At 54.7% G+C, this 23,826-nt stretch overlaps 2 protein-coding genes and 1 long non-coding RNA gene across 11 annotated transcripts; 2 read left to right on the plus strand and 1 right to left on the minus strand.

Moving 5' to 3' along the window:
• The first annotated feature begins 343 nt into the window (after window positions 1–343).
• Window positions 344–14,546, plus strand: EFS (embryonal Fyn-associated substrate). 7 transcript variants are annotated; one of them, XR_010944101.1, is made up of 8 exons: window positions 871–1,772; window positions 6,537–6,815; window positions 7,074–7,214; window positions 7,318–8,040; window positions 8,421–8,510; window positions 9,920–10,096; window positions 11,089–12,102; window positions 14,394–14,546. XR_010944101.1 is itself a non-coding variant. In XM_067739920.1 (7 exons), exons 1-7 carry the CDS (start codon window positions 1,755–1,757, stop codon window positions 14,460–14,462), a joined length of 1,497 nt encoding a protein of 498 aa, XP_067596021.1. In that variant the 5' UTR covers window positions 345–1,754; the 3' UTR covers window positions 14,463–14,546. The 7 variants fall into 7 exon arrangements, 6 of the variants coding, with proteins under 6 accessions (XP_067596036.1, XP_067596021.1, XP_067596019.1 ...); XM_067739920.1 differs by lacking the exon at window positions 11,089–12,102 and having other exon boundaries at window positions 345–1,772; XM_067739925.1 differs by lacking the exon at window positions 14,394–14,546 and having other exon boundaries at window positions 11,089–12,533.
• Window positions 12,847–15,092, minus strand: LOC137226067 (uncharacterized). Its single transcript, XR_010944161.1, has 2 exons — window positions 14,963–15,092; window positions 12,847–13,172 (listed from the first exon to the last, which is right to left on the minus strand). It is a non-coding gene; the product is annotated as an uncharacterized lncRNA (long non-coding RNA).
• On the plus strand, window positions 15,082–20,849 carry SLC22A17 (solute carrier family 22 member 17). Of its 3 annotated transcripts, none has more exons than XM_067739909.1 (9): window positions 15,082–15,471; window positions 15,564–15,667; window positions 17,773–17,927; window positions 18,522–18,687; window positions 18,884–19,029; window positions 19,193–19,298; window positions 19,459–19,730; window positions 19,964–20,075; window positions 20,210–20,849. In XM_067739909.1, exons 1-9 carry the CDS (start codon window positions 15,082–15,084, stop codon window positions 20,496–20,498), a joined length of 1,740 nt encoding a protein of 579 aa, XP_067596010.1. In that variant the 3' UTR covers window positions 20,499–20,849. The 3 variants fall into 3 exon arrangements, with proteins under 3 accessions (XP_067596010.1, XP_067596012.1, XP_067596017.1); XM_067739911.1 differs by having other exon boundaries at window positions 19,459–19,676; XM_067739916.1 differs by lacking the exons at window positions 19,193–19,298; window positions 19,459–19,730.
• The last annotated feature ends 2,977 nt before the right edge of the window (window positions 20,850–23,826 follow it).

Here is a 23,826-nt window from a genome sequence, read left to right on the forward strand (position 1 = left end):
AGAAGCGTTAAGAGGCGGCACAACCGGCCCGCCCGCGGCTCCGGGACCAGATGCTCAGGCATCACGTTTTCTCGCCAGGGCTAGAATCCGTGTCCAGCCCCAGACCCCTGCGGAGGCCCTGCCAAGGGAGTAGACAGGCTCCGCGGAGGACCCCAGAAAGGCGGAAGGAGCGTGCTCCCTCCCAAGGGAAAGACAGATGTGGGGCTAATGAAAGGGATGCAGAGAGGCGCGGGGCCGGCGGGGGAGATCGGGGGCGTGACGGGGAGAGGAAAGCTCCCGGGAGGGAGCGAACCAGACCACCTGGAGGTTCGCCGCGACGCCGGGCTGCAGCCGACGGGGAAGAGGAGCCGGGAGGGGGCGTGCAATTTGGCCCGAGGGTCCTGAGCTGAAACTCAACACCCGCCTTTGGAGGGATCGTCCTTCTTTCTCCTCCGCCCCTTCCCTTCCCCTCCCTTTTCCCCTCCCTCCTTTCTCTTAATCCCCGGGACTGAGCCCCGCGCCGGAGCGGAGAGGGCCCGAGGGGAGGAGAAAGGAGCTGCACAGAAAGGGCGCCGGGAGCCCGGGAAGGGGAGGGGAGGGGAGCCGCGAGCGGGGGGTGAGCCTGAAGGCCGCGCGCGACCCCCGGAGCCTTCCCAGCGCTCTCAGTGTCCCCCCCCCCCGGCCCCACCTCCAGGCGAGTCCGCAGGACCCTGGCCTCTGCTCCTCCTTCGCCTTCTCTTTGCTCCTTCTTTTGCTTTGTGGCCTTTCTCTCGGTTGCCAGAGACACCCGGGCTGCCCCGAGCCCTGGGGCGCGCGGAGAGGGCCCGCCAAGGGTGCGTGTAAGCGGGGCGGCGGGGCCAGCGCCGAGGGCCGGGGGCCGAGGGTGGGAGCGGGAGCGCCGACGTCGAGGGCTGGAGGGGGGCGTGTGGGGAACGCCGTCCCGCCCCTTCGAGCCGGGCCCGCGTGCGGGTAGCGAGGCGTCGTCGCGGCGCCCCCAGACCCCCAGGCGCGCTGCGAGCTAGTGTGCGTGTTTGGGAACCCGCTTCCTCGCCGGGGCTGCGAGAGTCTGAGCAGAAGGCACTCGGGCCGCCCAGCCCAGCCGCCGCGCTCTCCGAGACATTCGGCGCCAGCCTGGCCTCGGTTCGCCAAGTCGGGCGAGTTTGAAGAGGGACGAACGTCTCAGTTTTCACTGCCCCCCCACCCCTCCCTCGCAGCGGGGCTGCCGCAGAGCCCCCGACGCCCCTCAGCCTCGGGAGCACCGCTCTCCGGCGCGGCAGCCGGGTGGGGAGGCTTGGCCCCTAAACTCGCTCGTCCAGCCCGACCGCCCCGGCGGCTTCTCCCTGCCCTCGGGGCCGTCCTGAGCGGCCCGGAGAGGCGTCGAGCGCAGCCCCAGCTCCCGCCTCCTCGCCCGCCCTGGCACTGGAAGGAAGCTTTGGGCCCGTGCGGATCCGGGGTGCCCCCTCGGCCTAGGACAGGCAGCTCCGGGGGCCTGGTCCACCCGGCAGCCCCCGGGAGGCCGCGGGGACGGGGCAGAGCGCGCGCCCTTGGATGAGGTCCCGCAGCGACGCCCCGGCCCGCCCCGCTCCTCCTCCTGCCCGGCCAAGCTGCCTCCCATTTGGGAAGTTTCGTGGGTTTTCTTTCTCCTCCTCCAACCTCTGCGGAGGCCACGACTCAGGCGCCGCAGCAGGGGGCCGCCTCCATGGTGCGGGGCAGCCGCTGCTGAAGTCAGCGAAACCGAGCCTGGCCTGGAGCTGGCCGCGCGGAAGGCCAAGGCCATGGCCATAGCCACGTCGGTGAGTCCACCAGAGAGAGGAGGCTGCCGGGCAGAGACGTCCACAGCCTGTCCTGCACTGCTGTCACTTTTATTTCTGCCTTCTCTTTGTCTCGCTCCTTGGTCCCTTGCTTCTTTGGGAGACTGTGTCCCCCTTCTGGCACTTTTGTTTCCCTTTCCCCCTCTCACTCCTCATCCCTAGCTCCTACTGGATCTGGCCTCCCCCTTCTCTCCTCCCGCTCCCCATTCTCCCCTTTTTCTTTCCAGAGGCTGCTCCTGGAAGGAGGGGAGGGGGCAAGCCTGAGTCCTATCTGCTCCTTTATGGGCGGGAACAGATGGCCACTGGAGGTTGGCAGGGGCTTGTGATTGGGAGGCTAGTAAAAGGTTGGGAGGGGGCTGAAAGAACGGAGGTGGCTTCAAGGAAATAGGAGAGGGCAAAGGGCCCAAGGGGGCCCTTCTCTAGAGGAGGGACGGCAGAAAGGTGGGAAATAAAGTAAAAGAGGGAGATCGGGCAGGGAGCAAGAGAAAATAGAGGGAGGAGGGGAGGTGATGTCAGCCAGCCTCTGGCCACTTTCCTAGGACTGGGGACAAAGGGAGGAGACAGCTGGCATGATGGGCCAGTGGGAGGAGGCCTCCCAGTGAGCGTGTAGCCCACGGCCACCCCCCTTTAAGACAGCCACTCCCTCACAAGTCAGCTGGGCCCCTGAGGAGGGGGTAGAGCTGGGGTGGCCACACCCATCATCAATCAGTCTATCAGGGACTCTGGCCTGGGTTCCCGCAATTGCAAGGCCCAGAGGTTTGGTCCCATTGGACAGAATTCAAACCTGACACAGGGAGGAACTCTTCACAGCCCCGCCCCTGCTTTCTGTCCTCTACTGCTTGTAGTCTGAATCTAAGCAACTCTGTCCCCTTTCCAGCCTTCCCTAGGCCTTAGGATTCCCAGGGAAAGCGAGGCTGCCACCTGCTTTCTGGCTCCCTCTGAATGGGCATCCTGCGAAGGAGGATTGTGAGGCTGGGAAGAGAAGCATGGCTTCTGACATCCTCCCACACCCCCCGAGGATGAGTTAGATTTTCGTTCCTTCTCAGACCAAATTCCTCTTAGCTCCTCAATCTGTATGATGGTGAGCAGACCCTAGTTCGGAGCCAGAAGAGGGGGAGGTCCTGAACATAGTGGGGTACTGTGACATAAAGATGCCTTCTCAGGAGCCAGCTGGTCAGCTGGTCAACTTCGTAGTCCCAGGAGGTAGATCTTTCTTTTGCCTGGGGGAGCGAGGGGTGTTGGTATTTATGCTTATGAAACTCACAGGATCCTAAAAACAGCTAATATTTACTGAGTGTTTACTGGCCCTAAGCTGGCCCTGAGCTTTGTCTGGGTTTGTCCTGGTTCTTTCATACATTATCTCACCCAGTCCTCACAACAACCCTGTGAGGCTGGTACTGTTATTATCTGAAAGTGGATATTCAGCTATGGATATGGAATTCTATAAAGGAGGAAACGGAAGCTTGGAGAGGTTAAACAAATTGCCCAAAGTCACCCAGCTCGAAAGGGGCAGAGCCAGGACTCAAACTCAGGTCGGTCTGCCTCAGAAACCGTGCTTTTTAACCCCCTGGCTAGATCCAAAACGCCAATTTCTAATTTACAGTTAGAAAGAAAAAGGCCAGGCTAACCAGGAATTTGTGTCATCTGGCTAGCGTATTGGCTTTTTGTGGGACAACCTCCTTTAGAAGCCAAAATATAATCAGAAGAGGGTTTGATCATTCGGAATCAGGCAAGAGAAGTCAGCTTATTGTTAAAATCACCCAGCCATAAAGGGCTGGACAACCTCTCCACCTGAGGGAAACACTGGCCACGAGGAACATGCACTCATGCTGGCTGAGCCAGACACCCTTCCCCCAGGGCCTGGTGGCCAAATGCAGCCTGCCAGAGATCTTGAGCTTGAGATGTTTCACTGAGTTAGTCAGCCCACGTGGATTACCTGTTCAGTAATGCCTAACTACCTGCTTTCTACCACTGCCTGGGATCCTGCCAGCAGGCTCGGGTCACTTAGGAAACATAGCTGAAGCGGAATATATTTTGACATTGTGAGTGGCTTAAGCTTGATTCTACCAAATAACTTGGTGGAACCAGAGCCCGGTGAAGAGAGACTAGCAAAGGGAACTTGGGCATCATGAAGACTTCCTATGAACTTGAGTCATGTTTGAGCCATGGGTCCTCTTTTTGTTTTGTTTTTTAAGTCTTTTTATTGTTGTTATCTTTTTATTTTATTTTTTAATTTTTATTATTTAATTCTGTTTTGTTTTGTTTTTTTTGCGGTACGCGGGCCTCTCACTGTTGTGGCCTCTCCCGTTGCGGAACACAGGCTCTGGACGCGCAGGCTCAGTGGCCATGGCTCACGGGCCCAGCCGCTCCGCGGCATGTGGGATCTTCCCGGACCGGGGCACGAACCCGTGTCCCCTGCATCGGCAGGCGGACTCTCAACCACTGTGCCACCAGGGAAGCCCTATTTAATTCTGTTTTATTTTTGGCCGTCTTGGGTCTTCGTTGCTGCGCACAGGCTTTCTCTAGTTGTGGCGAGCGGGGACTACTTTTGGTTGTGGTAAGCGGGCTTCTTATTACAGTGGCTTCTCTTGTTGCGGAGCGTGGGCTCTAGGCGTGTGGGCTTCAGTAGTTGCAGCACGAAGTAGTTGTGGCCCACGGGCTTAGTTGCTCCGCGTCATGTGGGATCTTCGTGGACCAGGGCTCACACCCGTGTCCCCTGCATTGGCAGGTGGATTCTTAACTACTGCGCCACCAGGGAAGTCCCTTTTTTTTTTTTTAATTGAAGCATAGTTGATTTACAATGTTGTGTTACTGCTGTACGGCAAAGTGATTCAGTTATACATATATATGTACATCCTTTTTTATATTCTTTTCCACTATGGTTTATCATAGGATATTGAATATAATTCTCTGTGCTATACCGTAGGACCCTGTTGTTTATCCCTTCTATATATAATAGCTCACATCTGCTAACCCCAACCTCCCACTCCATCCCTCCCCCAGTCCCCTCCCGCTTGGCAACCACCGGTATGTTCTCTATGTCCATGAATCTGTTTCTGTTTCATAGATAGGTTCATTTGTACCATACTTTAGATTCCACATATAAGTGATATCATATGGTGTTTGTCTTTCTCTTTCTGACTTACTTCACTTAGTATGATAATCTCTAGTTGCATCCATGTTGGTGTAAATGGCATTATTTCATTCTTTTTTATGGGTGAGTAATATTCCATTGTATATATGTACCACATCTTCTTTATCCATTCATCTGTCAACGGACATTTATGTTGTTTCCATGTCTTGGCTGTCGTGAATAGTGCTGCTGTGAACTTAGGGGTGTGTGTTTCTTTCTGAATTATAGTTTTGTCCGGATATATGTCATGGGCCCTCTTGACTTAACTACTGTTACTTATATAAGAAGAAAAAAGTGGATCCTTTTTTTGGGGAGGGGTGCGCTGCATGGCTTGTGGGATCTCAGTTCTGTGACCAGGGATTGAACCTGGGCCACGGCAGTGAAAGCCTGGAATCCTAACCACTAGGCCACCAGGGAACTCCCAAAAAGTAGATCCTTATGCTTATGGTTGTGAAGAGGCAGCAGAGGAGTGAGTGAGAGGCTCTGGAATCCCACAGCCTGGAGTTCAAATCATGCTGCACCAGCTGTATGTCGTTGGGCAAAGTACCAACCTCTCTGTTCCAATTTCCTTTCCAAATGGGGATAATGATGGCTCCTCCCTCATCAGGTTGTTGTGAGGATTAAATGAGATGAGATGATTGGTGCAAACACTCGCTCAGTGTCTGGCTATATAATTTGCACTTGATGTCTGTGGCTTACCTGAGCCTGTAGCTCTCAAAGGAAAAAGCTTGGATGTCCCCACCAGACAGGACTGGAAACAGGCTGATAAATGTTTGCTCTTGGTTGGTCCACCAGCCCCCTTGCATACACACACACACACACACACACACACACACACACACACACACACAAACACACACAAGTGTATACACTTTTCTCCATGATAACCTCAGCCTCTGCTGGTAGAGCCTTACTTGCTCAGACTGAGAACAAAACAATTGCTTTGGTTTCTGTTTTCTTCCTTATTATGTTGAGGCTGTGTCTGGGCTGGGCTTCTCCCACTCCTTCTCAGAATACGGGGTCTCTGCAGCTGCTTAATCTAACCTGCTTATAGGGGATGCTGACTGGGAAACAGGGAAGGTAAAGGAGATCCTATGGGAGACCTTTTCAGGACTTCCTCATGTAATTCATTCAACATATGTTCATGGAGGACTGATTCCAGGTTAGGCCTATTGCAGAGGCTAGGAATATAGAAATCCCTTTTCTCACAGGGCTGACAGTACAAGGGAAGAAATTGATTTTTTAAAGTAAATAGACAAATAGTATTAAGTACTGTGAAGGAAACAATGGGTGGAGACAGACACAGAATGGGGTGGGGAGAAGAGTGAGAAGAAGACATTTAAGAAGAACTGAAGGATGAAAAAGGGCCAGTCAAATGAATAGTCAGGGGACAGGTAAAGGGACTGCAAAGGCCCTGAGGTGGGAAAGAGCTTGTCTAGATCAAGGAATAGAGAGGGAGAATGCAAGGGATGAAGCTGGAGACAGGCAGGGCTGAGTCAGGAGGTAAGATTTTTAGCTTGAGGGAAGTGGGGAGCTCTATGTTTTGAGCAGGGGGTGGCATGACCTGACATGTGTGTGAAGACCCCTCTCCCTACTCCCACCTCACCCATCAGGCCCAGCTGGCCCGGGCACTGTACGACAACACCGCCGAGTCCCCCCAGGAACTGTCCTTCCGCCGAGGGGACGTTCTACGGGTGCTGCAGAGGGAAGGCGCTGGTGGGCTGGACGGCTGGTGCCTCTGCTCCCTGCACGGCCAGCAGGGCATTGTGCCTGCCAACAGAGTGAAGCTCCTTCCCAATGGCCCGGCGCCCAAGCCTGGCCTCTCCCAGGTGCCGCCAGCCCAGCCTGGCTCACCACATCCGGCCCCAGAGCACGGCAATGAGGACCAGGAGGTGAGAGCTGGAGCCCCCCAAAACCCCAAGCCAGGACATTCCCGTCCGCCGGTGCCTGCACGTGGAGGAGGGAGAGCCCTGAGACGGCAGCTCTGCACCGACTCTGCTGTACTAATCCTGCTGGCCAACCCTTTCTGGGCTCTTTCCCCACTGGTACAGGGAGGGGGTTGGAAGATGTCTAAGCTCCTCCCGGGCACACATTATCTGATCCCCTGGTCCCCACACCACCTGACCCACCTGCCTGTGTTGATCCCCCAGGTGTATGTGGTACCACCTCCAGCTCGGCCCTGTCCTACCTCGGGACCTCTGGCTGCACCCTGTCCGCCCTCCCCTGATCCCATCTACAAGGTCCCCAGAGGCAGTGGGACCCAACAGGCTGCCCCTGGAGATGCCCTGGAGGTGAGGGCTAGAGGTTTGTGTGTATGTTGGGCAGGGAACAGACGGCTCTCGGGGGTAGGGGCCCACTGCTGAGACTGAGAGTAACCAACTGCTTCCTCTCCAGGTCTATGACGTACCCCCCACTGCCCTCCGAGTTCCCTCCAACGGCCCCTATGACTCCCCGGCCTCCTTCTCCCGCCCTCTGGCCTGGGTTGTCCCCCAGTCCCCTGGAGAAGATGAAGCTCCCTATGACGTGCCTCTGGCCCCGAAGCCACAGTCAGACCTGGAGCCAGATCTGGACTGGGAGGGGGGCCGAGAGCCAGGGCCCCCCCTCTACGCTGCCCCCTCCAACCTGAAACGAGCATCCGCCCTGCTCAATCTGTACGAAGCACCGGAGGAACTGCTGGCAGACGGGGAAAGCGGGGGCACTGACGAGGGCATCTACGACGTCCCCCTGCTGGGGCCGGAGACACCCCCTTCTCCAGAGCCCCTGGCAGCCTCGGCTTCCAATGACCTAGACGCCCTGGCCCTGCTTCTGGCCAGAAGCCCCCCACCCGCACACAGGCCCCGCTTGCCTTCAGCTGAGAGCCTGTCCCGCCGCCCTCTGCCGGCCCTGCCTGTCCCGGAGGCCCCCAGCCCTTCCCCGGCTCCCTCTCCTGCTCCAGGCCGGAAGGGCAGCATCCAGGACCGGCCTCTGCCCCCACCCCCACCCCGCCTGCCGGGCTACGGGGGCCCCAAGGTCGAGGGGGATCCAGAGATCGGGGAGGTGGAGGACCATCAAGAAGGACACCACAATGAGTACGAGGGCATCCCGATGGCCGAGGAGTATGACTACGTCCACCTGAAGGTGAGCTCGCCTCCAGCCAGCCCCACCAGAAATGGCTCCAGGAGAGCCAGCAAGGAGGCCTGAGGCCCCAGATGCAGACCCCGGCTTCCTCCCTTCCCTTCTTCCGCATCCATGGCCCTGTACCCTATGGCCTGGGCCCCAGTACTTGGCCACATCACTTGTATCGGTGCCACATTCCTCCCCCTAACCCCAGCCTAGGGTCCCTGAGACCTCTGACCTGCCACCAGAGCTCTCCCGGACCTAGAGTCAAGGGGTTGCAGATCTGATGGCAGGAGAGACCTTCGGGAGGACGTGGGAGTGGGGAGGCGCAGGAAGACCATGGAGGCTAGACCCCAGCCTGCTCCCCCACCACTGCACTGAGACCCTCTCCCCCCCTGCAGGGCATGGATAAAGCTCAGGGAGCCAGGCCCCGGGATAAGGCCTCCCCAGGGGATCCTGAACTGCTGGAGAGGGGGCCACCAGAGCAGCAGGTAACCCCATGGGGGTGGTGCTAGAGAAGGGGCGGGGAGGAGCAGGAACTTGGAAGAAGGGCTGTTCTCAACTCGAGCATCAAGGGAAATCGATTTAGGATGGGGGTAAGAGTTCAGTGAAACGGGACAGTTGGAGTAGAGAGGAGTTAGAATTCAGGAAGGAGCTGGAACTTAGAAAAGGATATCAGGGGACTTCCCTGGTGGCGCAGTGGTTGAGAGTCCGCCTGCCGATGCAGGGGACATGGGTTCGTGCCCCGGTCCGGGAAGATCCCACATGCCGCAGAGCGGCTGGGCCCGTGAGCCATGGCCGCTGAGCCTGCGTGTCCGGAGCCTGTGCTCTGCCACCGGAGAGGCCACAACAGTGAGAGGCCCGCGTACCGCAAAAAAAAAAAAAAAAAGAAAGAAAGAAAGGGATATCAGGGATTCGGAAAGAGAGGAAAGAATGTGTTGGAGAAGAGTCAGAAAAGCGAGCAGTCAGGGGAGCAGAAGAGTTGCTGGGCCGGGTGACTTCCAAGGCCCCTTCCAACTGTGAATTCCTGGGTTCCTAAGAGACCCGGCTCCTAATCCCAGCTCCACCACTAAGAAGCCGCCAGTTAATCTCTCTGGGCCTCGGGAAAGTGAGATGGTCTCCTCGACCTGATCTAGAATGGTCCTAATCACGATAGCTACCATTTGTCAGGTTTGTACCAAGTGCCACACCCTGTGCTCAGCACATCGCGTGCGTCACAGCCATAGTTAGCACTCACATAGTGCTTACAGTGTGCAATTCTCTGTTCTCAGCCCTTTCTGTACATCGTATCAGCTAATCTCCACTGCAGCCTTAGGAGGCAGAGACGAGAGCTGCACTCTCCAGTCTGGTAGCCACCAGCCACATGCGGCTACCGATCCCTCCAAATGTGACCGGTCCAAACTGAAATGTACTGTAAATGAAAAGTGCACACCAGATTTTGCAGACTTAGTATGAAAAACAATCTCAATAATTTTCGTATTGATTACAGTGTTCAAATTACCACATTTTTAATATATGGAGTTAGAAAATATGGACCAATTTCTTTGGATTTTCTTAATGTGGCTACTAGAAAATTTGAAATTACATGGGTGGTTCGCCTTACGTTTACACTGGACAGTGCAGTCCTAGGCTCCCCATTTTAGAGACAAGGAAACAATGAAGTTCAGAGACTTGTTTTTGAGGTTGTTTGTATCCAGATTTATCTGACATCAATTCTGGGTACCTTCCTGCCACTCGCTATGAGAATCTAAATTGTCTGATGGGCAGAGGTACGATCTAAAGGAATTGAGCTCAGGGAGAAAGGAAGGAATGAGGAACAAAGGGAGGGAAGGAGAAAGGAAATGAGAACAAAAGCGGCAGTAGTGAGAGCAATCCCACGGACCACTCTTCTCGCCCGCAGGAGGCCCCGTCCCCAGGGGAGCCACTGGTTCTTCCCGCCGGAGATCTACAGCTCCTGCACTTCTACGCTGGGCAGTGCCAGGGCCACTACTCAACACTGCAGGCAGCCGTGGCGGCCCTGATGTCCAGCACCCGGGCCAACCAGCCCCCGCGCCTCTTCGTGCCCCACGGCAAGCAGGTGCTGGTGGCTGCTCACCGCCTGGTGTTTGTTGGGGACACCCTGGGCCGCCTGGCAGCCTCCACCCCTCTGCGAGCACAGGTCGGAGCTGCAGGCACAGCGCTGGGCCAGGCATTGCGGGCCACGGTGCTGGCCATCAAGGGGGCCGCCCTGGGCTACCCATCCGGCCCTGCGGCCCAAGAGATGGTGCAGTGTGTGGCGGAGCTGGCAGGGCGGGCCCTGCAATTTACCACCCTGCTCACCAGCCTGGCCCGCTGAGCCCCTTGGCCCTGCTCTGCCCTCGCCTGCCTGCCAGAGCCCCCTCAAGGCCTTGGGCAGCTGGAGGGCTCTGTTTTAGGGACTAGGAGAGGTGGAGGCATCTCTCCCCCTTCCCCCCTCTTCCAGTCATCTCAGCCTCTCACGGAGGCGCCTCCTTCCCTACCCCGCAGCTTTTTGTACGAGCCATTTTGTATAAATTATTTATATTTAATATTATTCCCTGCTTTGTCAGGGGCAGGCGCCAGGCCCTCCAGGGCAAGGAGGAACTGGACCTTCCTCCTCCCTCAGCCTGACGCAGAGGTTCTTGGGCACCGCGTGGCTGCCTGCCTCTGGGATTTCGGCCCCACAGAGGTTCAGGTAGCTGAAACCTGAATCATTTTCAGATTCTGGGGGAAGGGGCCACCCGGAGCCCCTTTCCTGTCCTGTGTCTTGGCTCTAGAACATCAGTGCCTCACTGTTAGCTAAGAGTGAGGGGAGGACGTTGGCCACCCAGAATGGGAAGGCCTGGGAGAGGCCAGAGGGCTCCTCCCCACAGGAGACAGGAGAGCTGGGCCTTGAGCGCTGGTGCATCTCAATAAACCAGGCTGTCTGGTTCCCTGACTCTGCTTCTTGGGAGCCTGGGGAGTGGGCCTGGCACCCTTGGCCAAAACGATGAGACGCACGGCTGTGGGCAGGCTGCCTTTAGGGTTTTGGGGAAAATTTTGCTGTTTCTTCAACAACTATTCATCTGGCAGGTTCTCTGCTCCCATGTGATGTGCCAGGCGCTGTTCTGAAGGTACATCATGGGGGTGGGCTGGATATAAACGAGTCAGCTAAAAGAAGTAAGTAAAGAAAGAAACCTGCCACGAAGTTGACAGTTGCTGGTAATGGAAATAAACAGGGTGATATGCCAGACCAACTAGGTGAGGAGAGAGGCCATTGGAGACTTTAGACAGAACTGTTGGGGAGGTGAGGTGGTATCTGTGCTGAGACTCGGAGGATGAGAGAACCAAGAAGAGTCTGCGACGCGGCATAGCAGGAAGGCAGGCCCTGATTTGTGACCAACGCGTCTCCTCCAAGACCAATGTCAAGTGATGTCATTAGAGAGGTGCACATGTGGAGAGGGTGGCCACAAGAGAGCCTTCATGGTGCCGTGCTGGAGAGGTCACCCCAGCTGTCCTCAACTCTGGCCAACTGGAGAGCGCTGCTGGCCTGGGCGCCCTCTCCCTTCAGTTAACCCAAGAAGGTCTAGCCCCTTAAACTCCCCTCTCCAGGCTTCCTGACTGTCCTTCTGGACACACCATCTTTTAGAGGAGCTGAGGGGCCAGTGAATTTAATGCGTTGGAAGTCCATAGTCCACGGGGCTTTGGTGAAATTAATGGGCCATGGCTTAGATAGGGGATCACTCCAGCCATTTACCACAAGGGAAGTAGTCCAAGCCACAGATCCATTGCTTCAGTTCTGCTTTCCCAAGATGCTACTCTGCCACAGTGACTGGGTTGGAGGCACCCCAAAATTCAATCACACTCTTAGTCCCTTGGCCCCTTTCCCCATGCATTTGCCTCCTCCATTTTGGGTTCTTTGTTCTCATTTCACTCTCAAAAGGAAACTCATTTTCAGATTCTGAGGCCACCAAAATTTACCCCAGGTGTTGAAGACTTGTAACAGGGGCCATCCTCCATCACCTTCCAGAAAGAATTTCAAGAGATCGGCCTGGAATTAGAGTCAGAGGTCTCTGTGCAAGTTTCCATGTACCTATATGTCTGCAGGTAAATCCTATCAGTCCCTCCAAGTCCTGGTTTCATCTTTAATATGAAGATGAACATAATGGTCTCGCAGGCTTATTGTGAGGCCCTAACAAGACAATGCATGTAAACAGCCCAGCACCACAGAAAGTTAAAGGGATGATAATTCCAGGACAGACACAAGGACACAAACAAACCCCCAAGGAATGTTGGCTGTGACAGCACCAAAAGTAAATCCCGAAGAGATGCTCAAATGAGTTGGGGGAGGGAAAGTGGTGTGAGGCTGCTTATTGCATTAGAATAGTTTCCCATATTTAGAAAATTTCTGAACAGAGGAGGCAAATTATGAGTGTGGTTCAGTGGAGACAAGAGGGAATGGATTTCCCGGCTGAGACTGATAGGACATGCCTTTTCAGCCCTTACCTGGAATTAGAGAATAAAGTACCTATTAGATATCAAGTCTCTTAGAGAAGTGTATCTCAAACTTTAATGTACATACACCTAGGGATCTGGTTAAAATGCAGATTATGACTCAAAGGGCTGCGATTCTGCATTTCTAACAAGCTCCCAGGTTACACAGCTGCTGGTAGTCTGTAAATCACACTCTGAGTAGGGGGAGGAGAAGCCTTCTAGGTGTAAAGACCAGCTTAATGCAAGGGACCCGTGGCACTGGAAAACCTGAAAGAACGTCAGTGTGACTGGAGCGCAGAGAGTTTGGGGAGACATGTGAGGTGGAGCTGCAGAGAGCACAGGGTCACGTTTGAGATATCTAGAAAATTAGTATTTACCTTGACAGTGAGAAGACATTGAAGGCTGTTAAGTAGGAAAGGGACATGAACAGATACCCTTTTTTTTTTTGGCTACGTGGGGTCTTTGTTGCTGTGTGCAGGCTTTCTCTAGTTGCAGCGAGCGGGGGGTACTCTTCTTTGTGGTGTGCAGGCTTCTCCTTGCAGTGGCTTCTCTTGTTGCGGAGCACGGGCTCTAGGCGCACAGGCTTCAGTAGTTGTGGCACGGGGGCTCAGTAGTTGTGGCACACGGGCTTAGTTGCTCCGGCATGTGGGATCTTCCTGGACCAGGGATTGAACCCATGTCCCCTGCATTGGGAGGCAAGGCAAATTCTTAACCACTGTGCCACCAGGGAAGTCCCAGATCTGCATTTTGAAAAGATCACTCTGTCTGCACTATGAACAACAGATGGGGAAAAGGGATGGAAACAAAGCAGATGCAGGACACTGGTTAAGAATTGAGGCTAAAGCAGTCTGTACAACAGGTAGCTTGACTAGTGGTGGTAGAGTTGGAGAGAAGCAGAATATCTGAGAACTATATAGGAAGTAAAACGGACAGGATTTTGTAAAGGATCTGACATGGGGGTAAGGAAGAGGGCACTCCAAGGGCTGTCAACTGAGCATCTGGCCACAATTGGATGATGAGGGTGCCATTCAGTGAGGAAAGAAGCACTAGAAGACAGCCAGGGTGGTGGGGGGTTGGGGGGAAACATGAGTTTGGTCTTGGATGTATTGAGTTTGAGATCCCTGTGAGTCATCCAAGGTAAGAGGTCAAATAAGAGGTGGCTTCATGGGTCTGGGGCTCAGAAGAGAGGTGGGAACTGGAAATGTAGATCTGGGGATCAGGTTTGTATTGGCTCGTATTGTTTATACCGGGGGTGATCAAAGCCATGGGCACAGGTGAGATCCCGAGGTGGAAAGAACAGTGTGAGATGAGAGGAGGACCTAGAACCAAGCCTCTGAAGATCGCAGACACTGAATGATGGCAAGGAGGAGGAGGAGAAGCCTGCAGTAGAGAAAAGAGGAGCAAGAGAAAGAAAACCAGGAGAGTGTGGGACTTAGCAGCCAAGGAAAAAAGTGGTTAGAGGAAGGGGTGGCCAACAGTGCCAAATGCTGTTGAGAAATGATGGAGACTCAGCCAGGGAGGAGGTGGTGAAACCAGACAAGTGGTCTTGTAGAGGACTAAGGCCAAGGCTGAGTACAGTGCCCAGCCCAGTCCACCATGTGCATGCCCCGTGTCATCATTTCCAGTATACCCTTCTGTCTCAGTAAGCTACTCCAAGGTCGGTCTTGTCCATCCTGTTATCCCCAAAGCCCAGCACAAGGCCAGAACATAGCAGACACTTAATAAATTTTACTGATGAATGAGTGGATGGATGGATGGATGGGTGGGTAGGTGGATGGATGGGTAGATGAGAAGGAAGAACTGGAAGCAAAGGAGGAATTGCTGGCATCTGCCTGGGATCTACTATCCTTCAGGGTCTTTTTTTTTTTTTTTTTTTTTCCTCTTTATACCGCAATGGTCCGCAGACCCAGGGAACGGAGACAGAGCCCCATCCTCTCCCTCCGCTGGGCCCTGGCCCCCCTTCCTCTCTCTGACGAAGAGTCTGGACCGAAGGTTCTGCTGACGTGGGAAGGGGAGGAGAGTCTGGAGGAAGGGGAGGGGAAAGCAGCGCAGAGATCGCAGAGACGAAGGAGGCGCCCGCGGCTGCAGAGCACGGTCTCTCCGGCTTCTGTGTCCGGGCACCGGGCGCGCCACTGGGCCAGAGGGCAGTGCAACCTTTCGGTGCGGGCCGCCAGGGCCCCTGCGGTCGGCAAGCTGGCTCCCCGGGTGGCCACCGGGACCCCCGAGCCCAATGGCGGGGGCGGCAGCAAAATCGACAGCACTGTAGAGATCACCCCCAGCCCCAATGGAGTAAGTGCCCGCGCCCTGGGGGCTACGCCATCATCTCCCAGCACCCCCGCCAAGCGCCCGGCCTTTTCCTCCTGCGCCCCCTCCTCCGCCGCCCGCCTTCCTCCCGCTGGTCCCGGCCTCTTCCCTTACTCTGCGGTTTTCTCCGCTTCACTCTTCTCCTGCCACCACCTCACACACCCCTTACCTCACCCCCACACACAGCAGGTCGGGACCCTCGGAGATGCGGTGCCCACGGAGCAGCTGCAGGGTGAGCGGGAGCGCGAACGCGAGCGGGATGGGGAGGGCGACGCGGGTGGCGACGGGATGGGCAGCAGCCTGTCGCTGGCCGTGCCCCCCGGCCCCCTCAGCTTCGAGGCGCTGCTCGCCCAGGTGGGGGCGCTGGGCGGCGGCCAGCAGCTGCAGCTCGGCCTCTGCTGCCTGCCCGTGCTCTTTGTGGCGCTGGGCATGGCCTCGGACCCCATCTTCACGCTGGCGCCCCCGCTGCATTGCCACTACGGGGCCTTCGCCCCCAACGCCTCTGGCTGGGAGCAGCCCCCCAACGCCAGCGGCGTCAGCGTCGCCAGCGCCGCCAGCCGCATCGCCACCAGTACGGACCCCTCGTGCAGCGGCTTCGCCCCGCCGGACTTCAACCACTGCCTCAAGGACTGGGACTATAACGGCCTCCCCGTGCTCACCACCAACGCCATCGGCCAGGTGAGGCAGCCTGGTGGGCCGCGGGTTTGGGGGCGGGCCGAGAGCGACCAGCGAGGGGCCTCACACCCACTCCTTCCCTCTCACGTCTCTAGTGGGATCTGGTGTGTGACCTGGGCTGGCAGGTGATCCTGGAGCAGATCCTCTTCATCTTGGGCTTTGCCTCTGGCTACCTGTTCCTGGGCTACCCGGCAGACAGGTGAGGGCTGGGCAAGTAGAGAGGAGGGGGTGCTAGGGAGGCTGGCCCAGGCAGCTTGCCTTGGCAAGAGGCTGAAGGGGACTCGGTGGACTCTGCAGTGTTCTCTGGATTTCTTCTGTTCAATGATATGCAGCCCCACCCCTGTCTCAGCTTCACTCCCCATCAAGAGATACTCCTTCCATACCTCTTCCACACAGGGAATAACTCTTCCTTCCTTGCCAATCCCTAGATCTATGGATCAATGGCCTCATCTCAAAAGACAATAGCCCCATCCCTACTGACCAAAACCCCTATATCCACAGATCGAAAGTCCTAACTTCTCCTCTGTCATCCCTATCACCACCAAGCACCTCCCTCACCATCATCATGGATTGATAGACTCATCCTTGCTAACAGCCCTATCCACCTGGACTGTTAACTCCATCTCAAAGGCCTCATTCCTAAAGCTCATTATGTTAATTTCTAAATATCAACAGCTCCATTCACACTGACCAATAGCTCAACTCTATAAACAAATGACTACCCTCATGGGGGTCAATAGTTCAACCCCCATGGATCAGTGACCACAATAGCACCCCTCCCCCAAGACTAACAGCCCCATCCTCGTGGATCTTCAGTGCTCTCAGGTCCTCTCAGATCAAAAGCCCCATTTCCAGGAATCAGTGGCCTCATCTCAAAGATCAACAACCCATCCCCACCAACCAATAGCTCTTCCCAGGGGTCAAAACTCCCATCTCCTCTGATCCTCGACACCATCTCCACTGACCATCCCTGTGGATTATTAAACTCATCTCCACTGGTCTACAGTCTCATCCAAATGGATTTATAGTTCAACTCCCATGGATCAAAGGCAACCCAACATTGAATAATCCAGTTCCCTAAAATCAATGCCTATCCTCACTGCCCAATAGTCACACACCCCTGTGGGCAAATGATCCTAAACCCATAGGTCAATAGCCCCTCCTTATGCATCAGTGGCCTCAGACCCACAGACCAGTAGCATCATTCCTGTGGAATAATAACCTCATCCTCAAAGACCAATAATTCAGTCTCCTAAATTCAGTAACCTTAGCCAATAAGCTTAGCCCCATGGAAAAATGCCTCCACCCTACTGGGTCAGTAGCTTCACCCTCAGGCTATCGGTGCCCCCTTCCCAATGACCATTGACCCCAGTCTACATCCCCAAAGATCAGTGGTCTTATCCCCCAAAGTCAATAGCCCAACTCAGTAGCCCTGTCCTCACTGACTTATAGTCAGTGACCATCATCATTGACCAATTGTCTCATCTCCTCTGGTCTGTGACCCCATCCTTACTGATTATTCCTATGGATTAATAGATTCATCCCTACTGGCCAACTGTCGCATCCACATGGACTGAGATCCCTATCCCATGAATCAATAGCTCCATCCTCAAAGATCAACGGTCAAATCTTCAAAGATTAGTGATCATCCCTGCTGATCGATGGTACTATCCCATAGATTAAGAGCTCCATTCCCATGGATCAATGGCTCCATCTTCTGGTCAGTGGCCCCATCCCCACTGACCACCCCTATGGATTAGTAGACCCATGCCCCAACCCCACGGAAAAATGGCCTCATCCCCCAAAATCAATTACTCAGTCCCCTAAGATCAAGAGCTCCACTTTCACTGACCAATATTATCCCCATGGACAAGTGGCCAATGGCCTACCTCCATAGATCAATAGCTCCAACCCCATATATCAATGACCCCATCTCCTCTGACCAGTCTGAGCAAGACAAGCTCCATCCCCACTGACCAATAGCTCTCTGCCCAAGGACCAATGGTTCCAAGTCCCCTAAGCAATATCCCATCCATTCTGATGGTTGGTCTCACTTCCATGAAGAAATGCCCTCATCTCTGACCAGTAGCCCCATCCCAAGAGTCAATGGTCCTACCCCCACAGAACCATAGCCTCGCCCCAGTGCCCAGTAGCCAACCATGGTCCCCATCCTCTCCCATCTTCTCTAGCCTCACTCCAGGGCCTCATCCTCATACCTCCAGCTTTGAAGTGGGCAGCTGGGCCCCACCAAGCAACTCCTCCCCCAGGGAGTCTGGGTGATCAGAGGCTCTCCCTACTTTCCAGGTTTGGCCGTCGTGGGATTGTGTTGCTGACCTTGGGACTGGTGGGCCCCTGTGGAGTGGGAGGGGCTGCTGCAGGCTCCTCCACAGGTGTCATGGCACTCCGATTCCTCCTGGGCTTTCTGCTTGCCGGCGTTGACCTTGGTGTCTACCTGATGCGTGAGTGGCATCCCCCCAGAGCTCCTTCCCTAGGGACTCATGCCTGCCTGTCTGTATCCCCAGGCCATTCCTACTGCTCCCTAAGATCCCCTCAGTCCCTTCTTCAGCCCCAGATTTCAGCTGTCCGGAATCTCAGCTGTCTTTCTGCCCAGGCCTTTGAAGGATCCAGGGGTCTTCCTTCTCTCCACACCCCTCTCTTCCCATGATCTTTAAGGCTTTCCTTGCTCTGGACTTACTGCTGTCAGGGAATGAGCCTTATTTTAAAAATGAAATCCTGAGTAGCTGTATGACCTTGAACAAGGGTTAATGTGAAAGTCAAATAAGAGGTCTGGTGTGAAAGGGCCCATAATTTGGGAATGCTGAAAACCCACCAGGGACTCTGACCCTCGAGCCCTCCCAGGTTTGAGTGGGAGAGGAGAGAGAACTGAACAACTCTCCACTCTTTGCCTTAGCGGTTGGCCTGTGGGAGGCGATGGCTGCAGCCTCCACTCAGGGGCTGACCTTGCTCTCTGTCCTCCTCCCTCCCTCTCCCCTCTTCTCTCCCTCGCCTCCTTCCTCCCTGGCCTCTCTTCCCTGTCCCTGCTGTATCTCCAGGCCTGGAGCTGTGCGACCCAACCCAGAGGCTTCGGGTGGCCCTGGCAGGGGAGTTGGTGGGGGTAGGGGGGCACTTCCTGTTCCTGGGCCTGGCCCTTGTCTCTAAGGACTGGCGATTTCTGCAGCGAATGATCACCGCTCCCTGCATCCTCTTCCTGTTTTATGGGTCAGTATCACCCTCCACCTGTTTTCTGGCCGTTCCCATCTCTACCTCCAGCCTAGCTCTAGCCTGGAGACCCCTCCTCTTCTCCATTGCCCCTTGTCCAGGCCTGCTCCAGCCCCAGCCCCTCAGAGGTGGGAGTTTTCCATCCCTGGGTCAGGATTCAGGAGGCCTCACAGTGTACCCCCCACCCCACCCCCAGCTGGCCTGGTCTGTTTCTGGAGTCTGCACGGTGGCTGATAGTGAAGCGACAGATTGAGGAGGCCCAGTCTGTGCTGAGGATACTGGCTGAGCGGAACCGGCCCCACGGGCAGATGCTGGGAGAGGAGGCCCAGGAGGCCCTGCAGGGTAAGAGACAGGGGTCCCTACAGGTGATACCTCAGTGTGCACACATGATGGTGCCCTCTGTTGTAGCTGTACCACCTTCTCCCAGGGTCCCTACCACCCATGTGGGAGGACCCTGGGTTCTCAGCTGTTCCTTCTAACAGACAGCTCCTCTCTGTCTCCCAAGACCTGGAGAACACCTGCCCTCTCCCTGCAACATCCTCCTTTTCCTTCGCTTCCCTCCTCAACTACCGCAACATCTGGAAAAATCTACTTATCCTGGGATTCACCAAGTGAGCCTGGGTGTCTGAGCCAAGGGCCAGGCCAGTAGCTGGGATGGGGGCTGGCCGGGTGGGGAAAGCCTGAGGACCCCTACAGAGGCCAGCCAGGGCTGTGAAAGGCTGCAGATGGAGATTCAGACACCTTTCTTCGCCTCCCCACCCTGTCTCACAGCTTTATTGCCCACGCCATTCGTCACTGCTACCAGCCTGTGGGAGGAGGAGGGAGCCCATCGGACTTCTACCTGTGCTCCTTGCTGGCCAGCGGCACAGCTGCCCTGGCCTGCGTCTTCCTGGGGGTCACCGTGGACCGATTTGGCCGCCGGGGCATCCTGCTTCTCTCGATGACCCTCACTGGCATTGCGTCCCTGGTCCTGCTGGGCCTGTGGGATTGTGAGCATCCTCCCTTCCCCACGGTGTGGGCTCAGCAAAGGAACCCCAGCAGAGGTGCCTCAGACGGGCTCAGCCACTGCTTCTGGCACAGGCCTCCCAAAACCAGACCAGACCCTGCCCAGATCTTCCACAATTCTCCCCCTGGCCGCACAGTCCTGTCTGTTCTCTCAACCGATGAGTGAATGCCCAGACCCGCCCGGCTAGGGATCAGAGGGGATGATGGCAGGGACTAGGCCAAGCATGACCTCCCCACCTCTGTTCACACGCTCCATCTCTTGCTCCTCCAGATCTGAACGAGGCTGCCATCACCACCTTCTCCGTCCTTGGCCTCTTCTCCTCCCAAGCTGCTGGCATCCTCAGCACGCTCCTTGCTGCTGAAGTCATCCCTACCACTGTCCGGTGAGAGCAGGGGTGCTGCCAGGGGAGTCTCCAGCTGAGGACAGGGCCTGAGGGATGAAAAAGGGGAGGCTGCTGGAGAAGAGCTGGGGTGAGGCCCACAGCTACAGGCTCAGTGCCTTGTCCGTCTCTCCCAGGGGCCGAGGCCTGGGCCTGATCATGGCACTGGGGGCACTTGGCGGGCTGAGTGGCCCAGCCCAGCGCCTCCACATGGGCCACGGAGCTTTCCTGCAGCACGTGGTGCTGGCAGCCTGTGCTCTCCTCTGCATCCTCAGCATCATGCTTCTGCCGGAAACCAAACGCAAGCTCCTGCCCGAGGTGCTCCGGGATGGGGAGCTGTGCCGCCGGCCCTCCCTGCTGCGGCAGCCACCCCCTAACCGCTGTGACCACGTTCCACTGCTTGCCACCCCCAACCCTGCCCTCTGAGCGACCTTCGAGCACCCTGGCAGGAGGCTGGCCCATACAGAAAGGTGGCACAAGGCCCTGGCAAAGAGAGCGGGAGGACTGAATGAGGAAGGCAGGGCTACCCTGAAGCCTCAGAGGCATCTCACGCCAGTCACCATGGAGAGCTCAGAGGGCTGCCCTCAACCCCATCTCCTCCTTGCTGCTTTGTGTTCACTTCCTTGGCAAGAGTCAGGGGACAGGGAGGGAGCTCCACACTGTATCCACCAGGTCTGGGCTCCATCCTATGCCCAAAGACATCCTCCCAGACCTCATTCTTTCTTGCTCTATCATTCTGTTTCAATAAAGACATTTTGAATAAATGAGCATACCATAGCCTGGACTTCCCTCCCTTCTGTTGTCCTTCTCACTGTCTCTTGGGGGAAGGTTTCTCTCAGTGGAACCCAAACCAGTAAAAATCTCCCTCCCTCTCCCTGCACCTGCCCCCTCTTCTCACTCCCCCACCATGTTAACTTACAGACAACTACCACCACCCCTTACTCACTGCTTGCTATGCTGCTAGGACTGGGCTAGGCACTTTACAAACTTCGTTTAATCATTTAAGCCTTACAACATTGCAAGGTAGGTGTTTGGATCAATTAAAGCTTCTTGTTTTTGCAAGCAATAATAACTGACTGACTCTAATGAACTTAAACACAAAGGCAATTTATTAAAGGGATCTGGTGGGGCAGGTTGTGGTGCAGAGCTCACAGAGTAGAAGGAAAAGCAGAACTAGTCATAAAAGGCCAGGAGCCAGAAAAGGCAAGAGAGCAAGTGACTGGCTAGCTTGTGTATCACCCCACCCCACCCCACCCCTATTACTGACAACTGGGGAGGGGAAAGCAGTACCTGAGTGCTGCTGGCAGAAGTAGGACTGGAGTTGTGCAGGTAAACACAATGGATGCCCACGACAGTATTCTTCTTTTACAGATGACGAAACTGACACTCAGAGACTCAGTAACTTGCCCAAGGTTACAAAGTTAACGAGTGACAGCTGGGATATAACTGGATCCTGGAGCTGGAGCTCTCTAGGGATGCACACCGTGGCCAGCTTCCCAACTCCTTCCAATCTTTGCGGGCGACCCTTGGAAGTGAGGAGTGAGTCTCTAGGCCCCCCTGGGAGGGGGCTGTAGGAGACTAGGCCTTCCACCTCAGTGCCAGGGCCTGCCTTTGACTAGCCCTGGCCTGGCTTTGGGCAAGTCTCTTAACCTCCAGCTTCCTTCAAGGGTTGCTATGAGGATTAAACAAGATAGTACATTGTAAGTGCCTCTTAAATTATCCCACTAGATGGTAAGCCCCTTGAGGACAGGAACTTTGTCTTACGCAACTTTGAAACACCAACATGTGACCCACGATAGGTGTTCAAAAAGTTGTATTTGTTAATTCTTTAAACAAATGTTTCCTGTGCCGGATTTACAGACCAGTTCCATCCTGGATGTTTAGGGCGTGGGCCATCCTTCAAGGAGCTTAAAATCCATCTAACACTGGGAATATTAATGAGGAGGAAGAGAGACCAGTGGTTTGGAGCATCAAAAGGCTGCCTCCTGAAGGAGGTGAGACTCAGAGAGGCAGAAAGACCTTAGGCAAGGGCCCAGGAGACAGGTACATAGCTCTCAATTCGAAGGACATAGGGAGAGCAAAGGCCTGGAGGTAGGAAAGGGTGAGGAGGTCCTGGAGAGAGGAATTCTTAAGAAAAGCATGTCTTGAGGCCAGCCTCTTCCAGAGAAGGGGGGCCCTGTTACCCACAGATCCCTGCAACACCGGTGTTCCTATCTCCTTCCCCTCTGCCAGTCCATGCCCCAGGCCCAAAGCTGTAGGAAACTAAGCCATGCTTCTGGGCTCTCGATAATAATCACTGGAGAACTCATAAGAACCCTTCTCATTTAATCTTCATAGCCCCCTGTAATAGGTATTAGTAGTTTTATCCTATCTAACTACTGAGGAAATGGAAATGAGAGAAATGGAAGGAACTGCCATGAAGAGGCAGAGCGAGGACTTAAACCCAGGCCTTCTGCATCACACATTCTGTAGAACAGTGTCTGTGTGGTCCAAACTGACTCCAATGTTGACTTTTTAGCTTTGGGTTGCCAATGATAACACTCATTGAGAGATCATACTCATTGCTGTCTCCAGAGTTTCTGTAAGAACCAACAGGATGGTAGATAAGTACTTTTTGGAAGAGCCCAGGTAAAGCCAAGGAGTTACTTATATGCTAATGACACTGTCCAAAGCACACTGTGAGGAATGGTGTCAAAGAGGCATTTCAAAGAACCCATTCTCTGCATACCGCTGGAAAAAGGTCCATGGAAAGAAAACAAAAACACTCAGGAAGCTAGAGCAACCCCTGTAGGAGGGTAGGTGAAACACAGCAAGTCTCTCTGACTTCAACCAAAGAGGTAAAGGCAAAGAGAATGATAGCATACAAGAAGCATCAAGGAAGCACGAAGATACACTCCCTCATCCCCAAGCAATTCCTGGTCTAGGTGGACAGGACCAGTGTGTGTAGCTACAACTGGCATCTTGTCAGTTGCTCTAAAATTCACCAACCACGTGATCTCACTGGATCGTCATCAATAACCCCATGAAAAATGGTTATTATTTCTTAGGCTTTTACAGATGGGGAGACTGAGGTTTGGAGAGGTAACTTTTGAGGTGACTGGTAATTAGAGTAGCCAGATCTTGAGAACTGAGAGCCTGCAATCTTCTTACCGCATACCAGATAGAAAATAATTCTAAACACCATGAAAGAAAGTATTACTTATCCTGTAATATTAAGTTTAGAAGGTACCCCAGGAACTTGGAGATCATTTACAGGCAAACAAGGAAATGACTACTTTCCTTGGAAAGGTTGTACTGACGAAGCATGAACAGTTCTTAGAAATGTTTTAGTTGGATTCACAAGTAAAAACCATTATGGATTATTGAGGAGAAAATTAAAAGGATATACGGGGTACATTTCTAACCTAAAAAAAGTTATATGAAGTGATATGAAAGCCACTCCCATTCCTCATTCAGTCAACCTAGCCCGGCTACCGTGCAACCGATTTTTACTGATTATCCACTACTGTCTTATGCTGCCTCAGGTCTGGGGCGGCATGGTCCTTGCCTGCAAGAGCTCAGAACACTGGGAGATAAATAATTACAATCCTATATAGAAAATGCAGAAAAATATAAAAAGTGCTGTAGCAGCTCTAAGGAGGACAGGAAATACTCTATTGGAGGCAGTCAAGGAAAGATTCTCAGATATTTGGATTGGACCCTACAGGGTAAGTCTTGAGTTTGCCAGGGACAGAAAGGAAGAAGAAACAGTGCA

The sequence above is a fragment of the Pseudorca crassidens genome, chromosome 1 (genome assembly GCF_039906515.1).
Source record: "Pseudorca crassidens isolate mPseCra1 chromosome 1, mPseCra1.hap1, whole genome shotgun sequence".
Classification (NCBI taxonomy): domain Eukaryota; kingdom Metazoa; phylum Chordata; class Mammalia; order Artiodactyla; family Delphinidae; genus Pseudorca; species Pseudorca crassidens.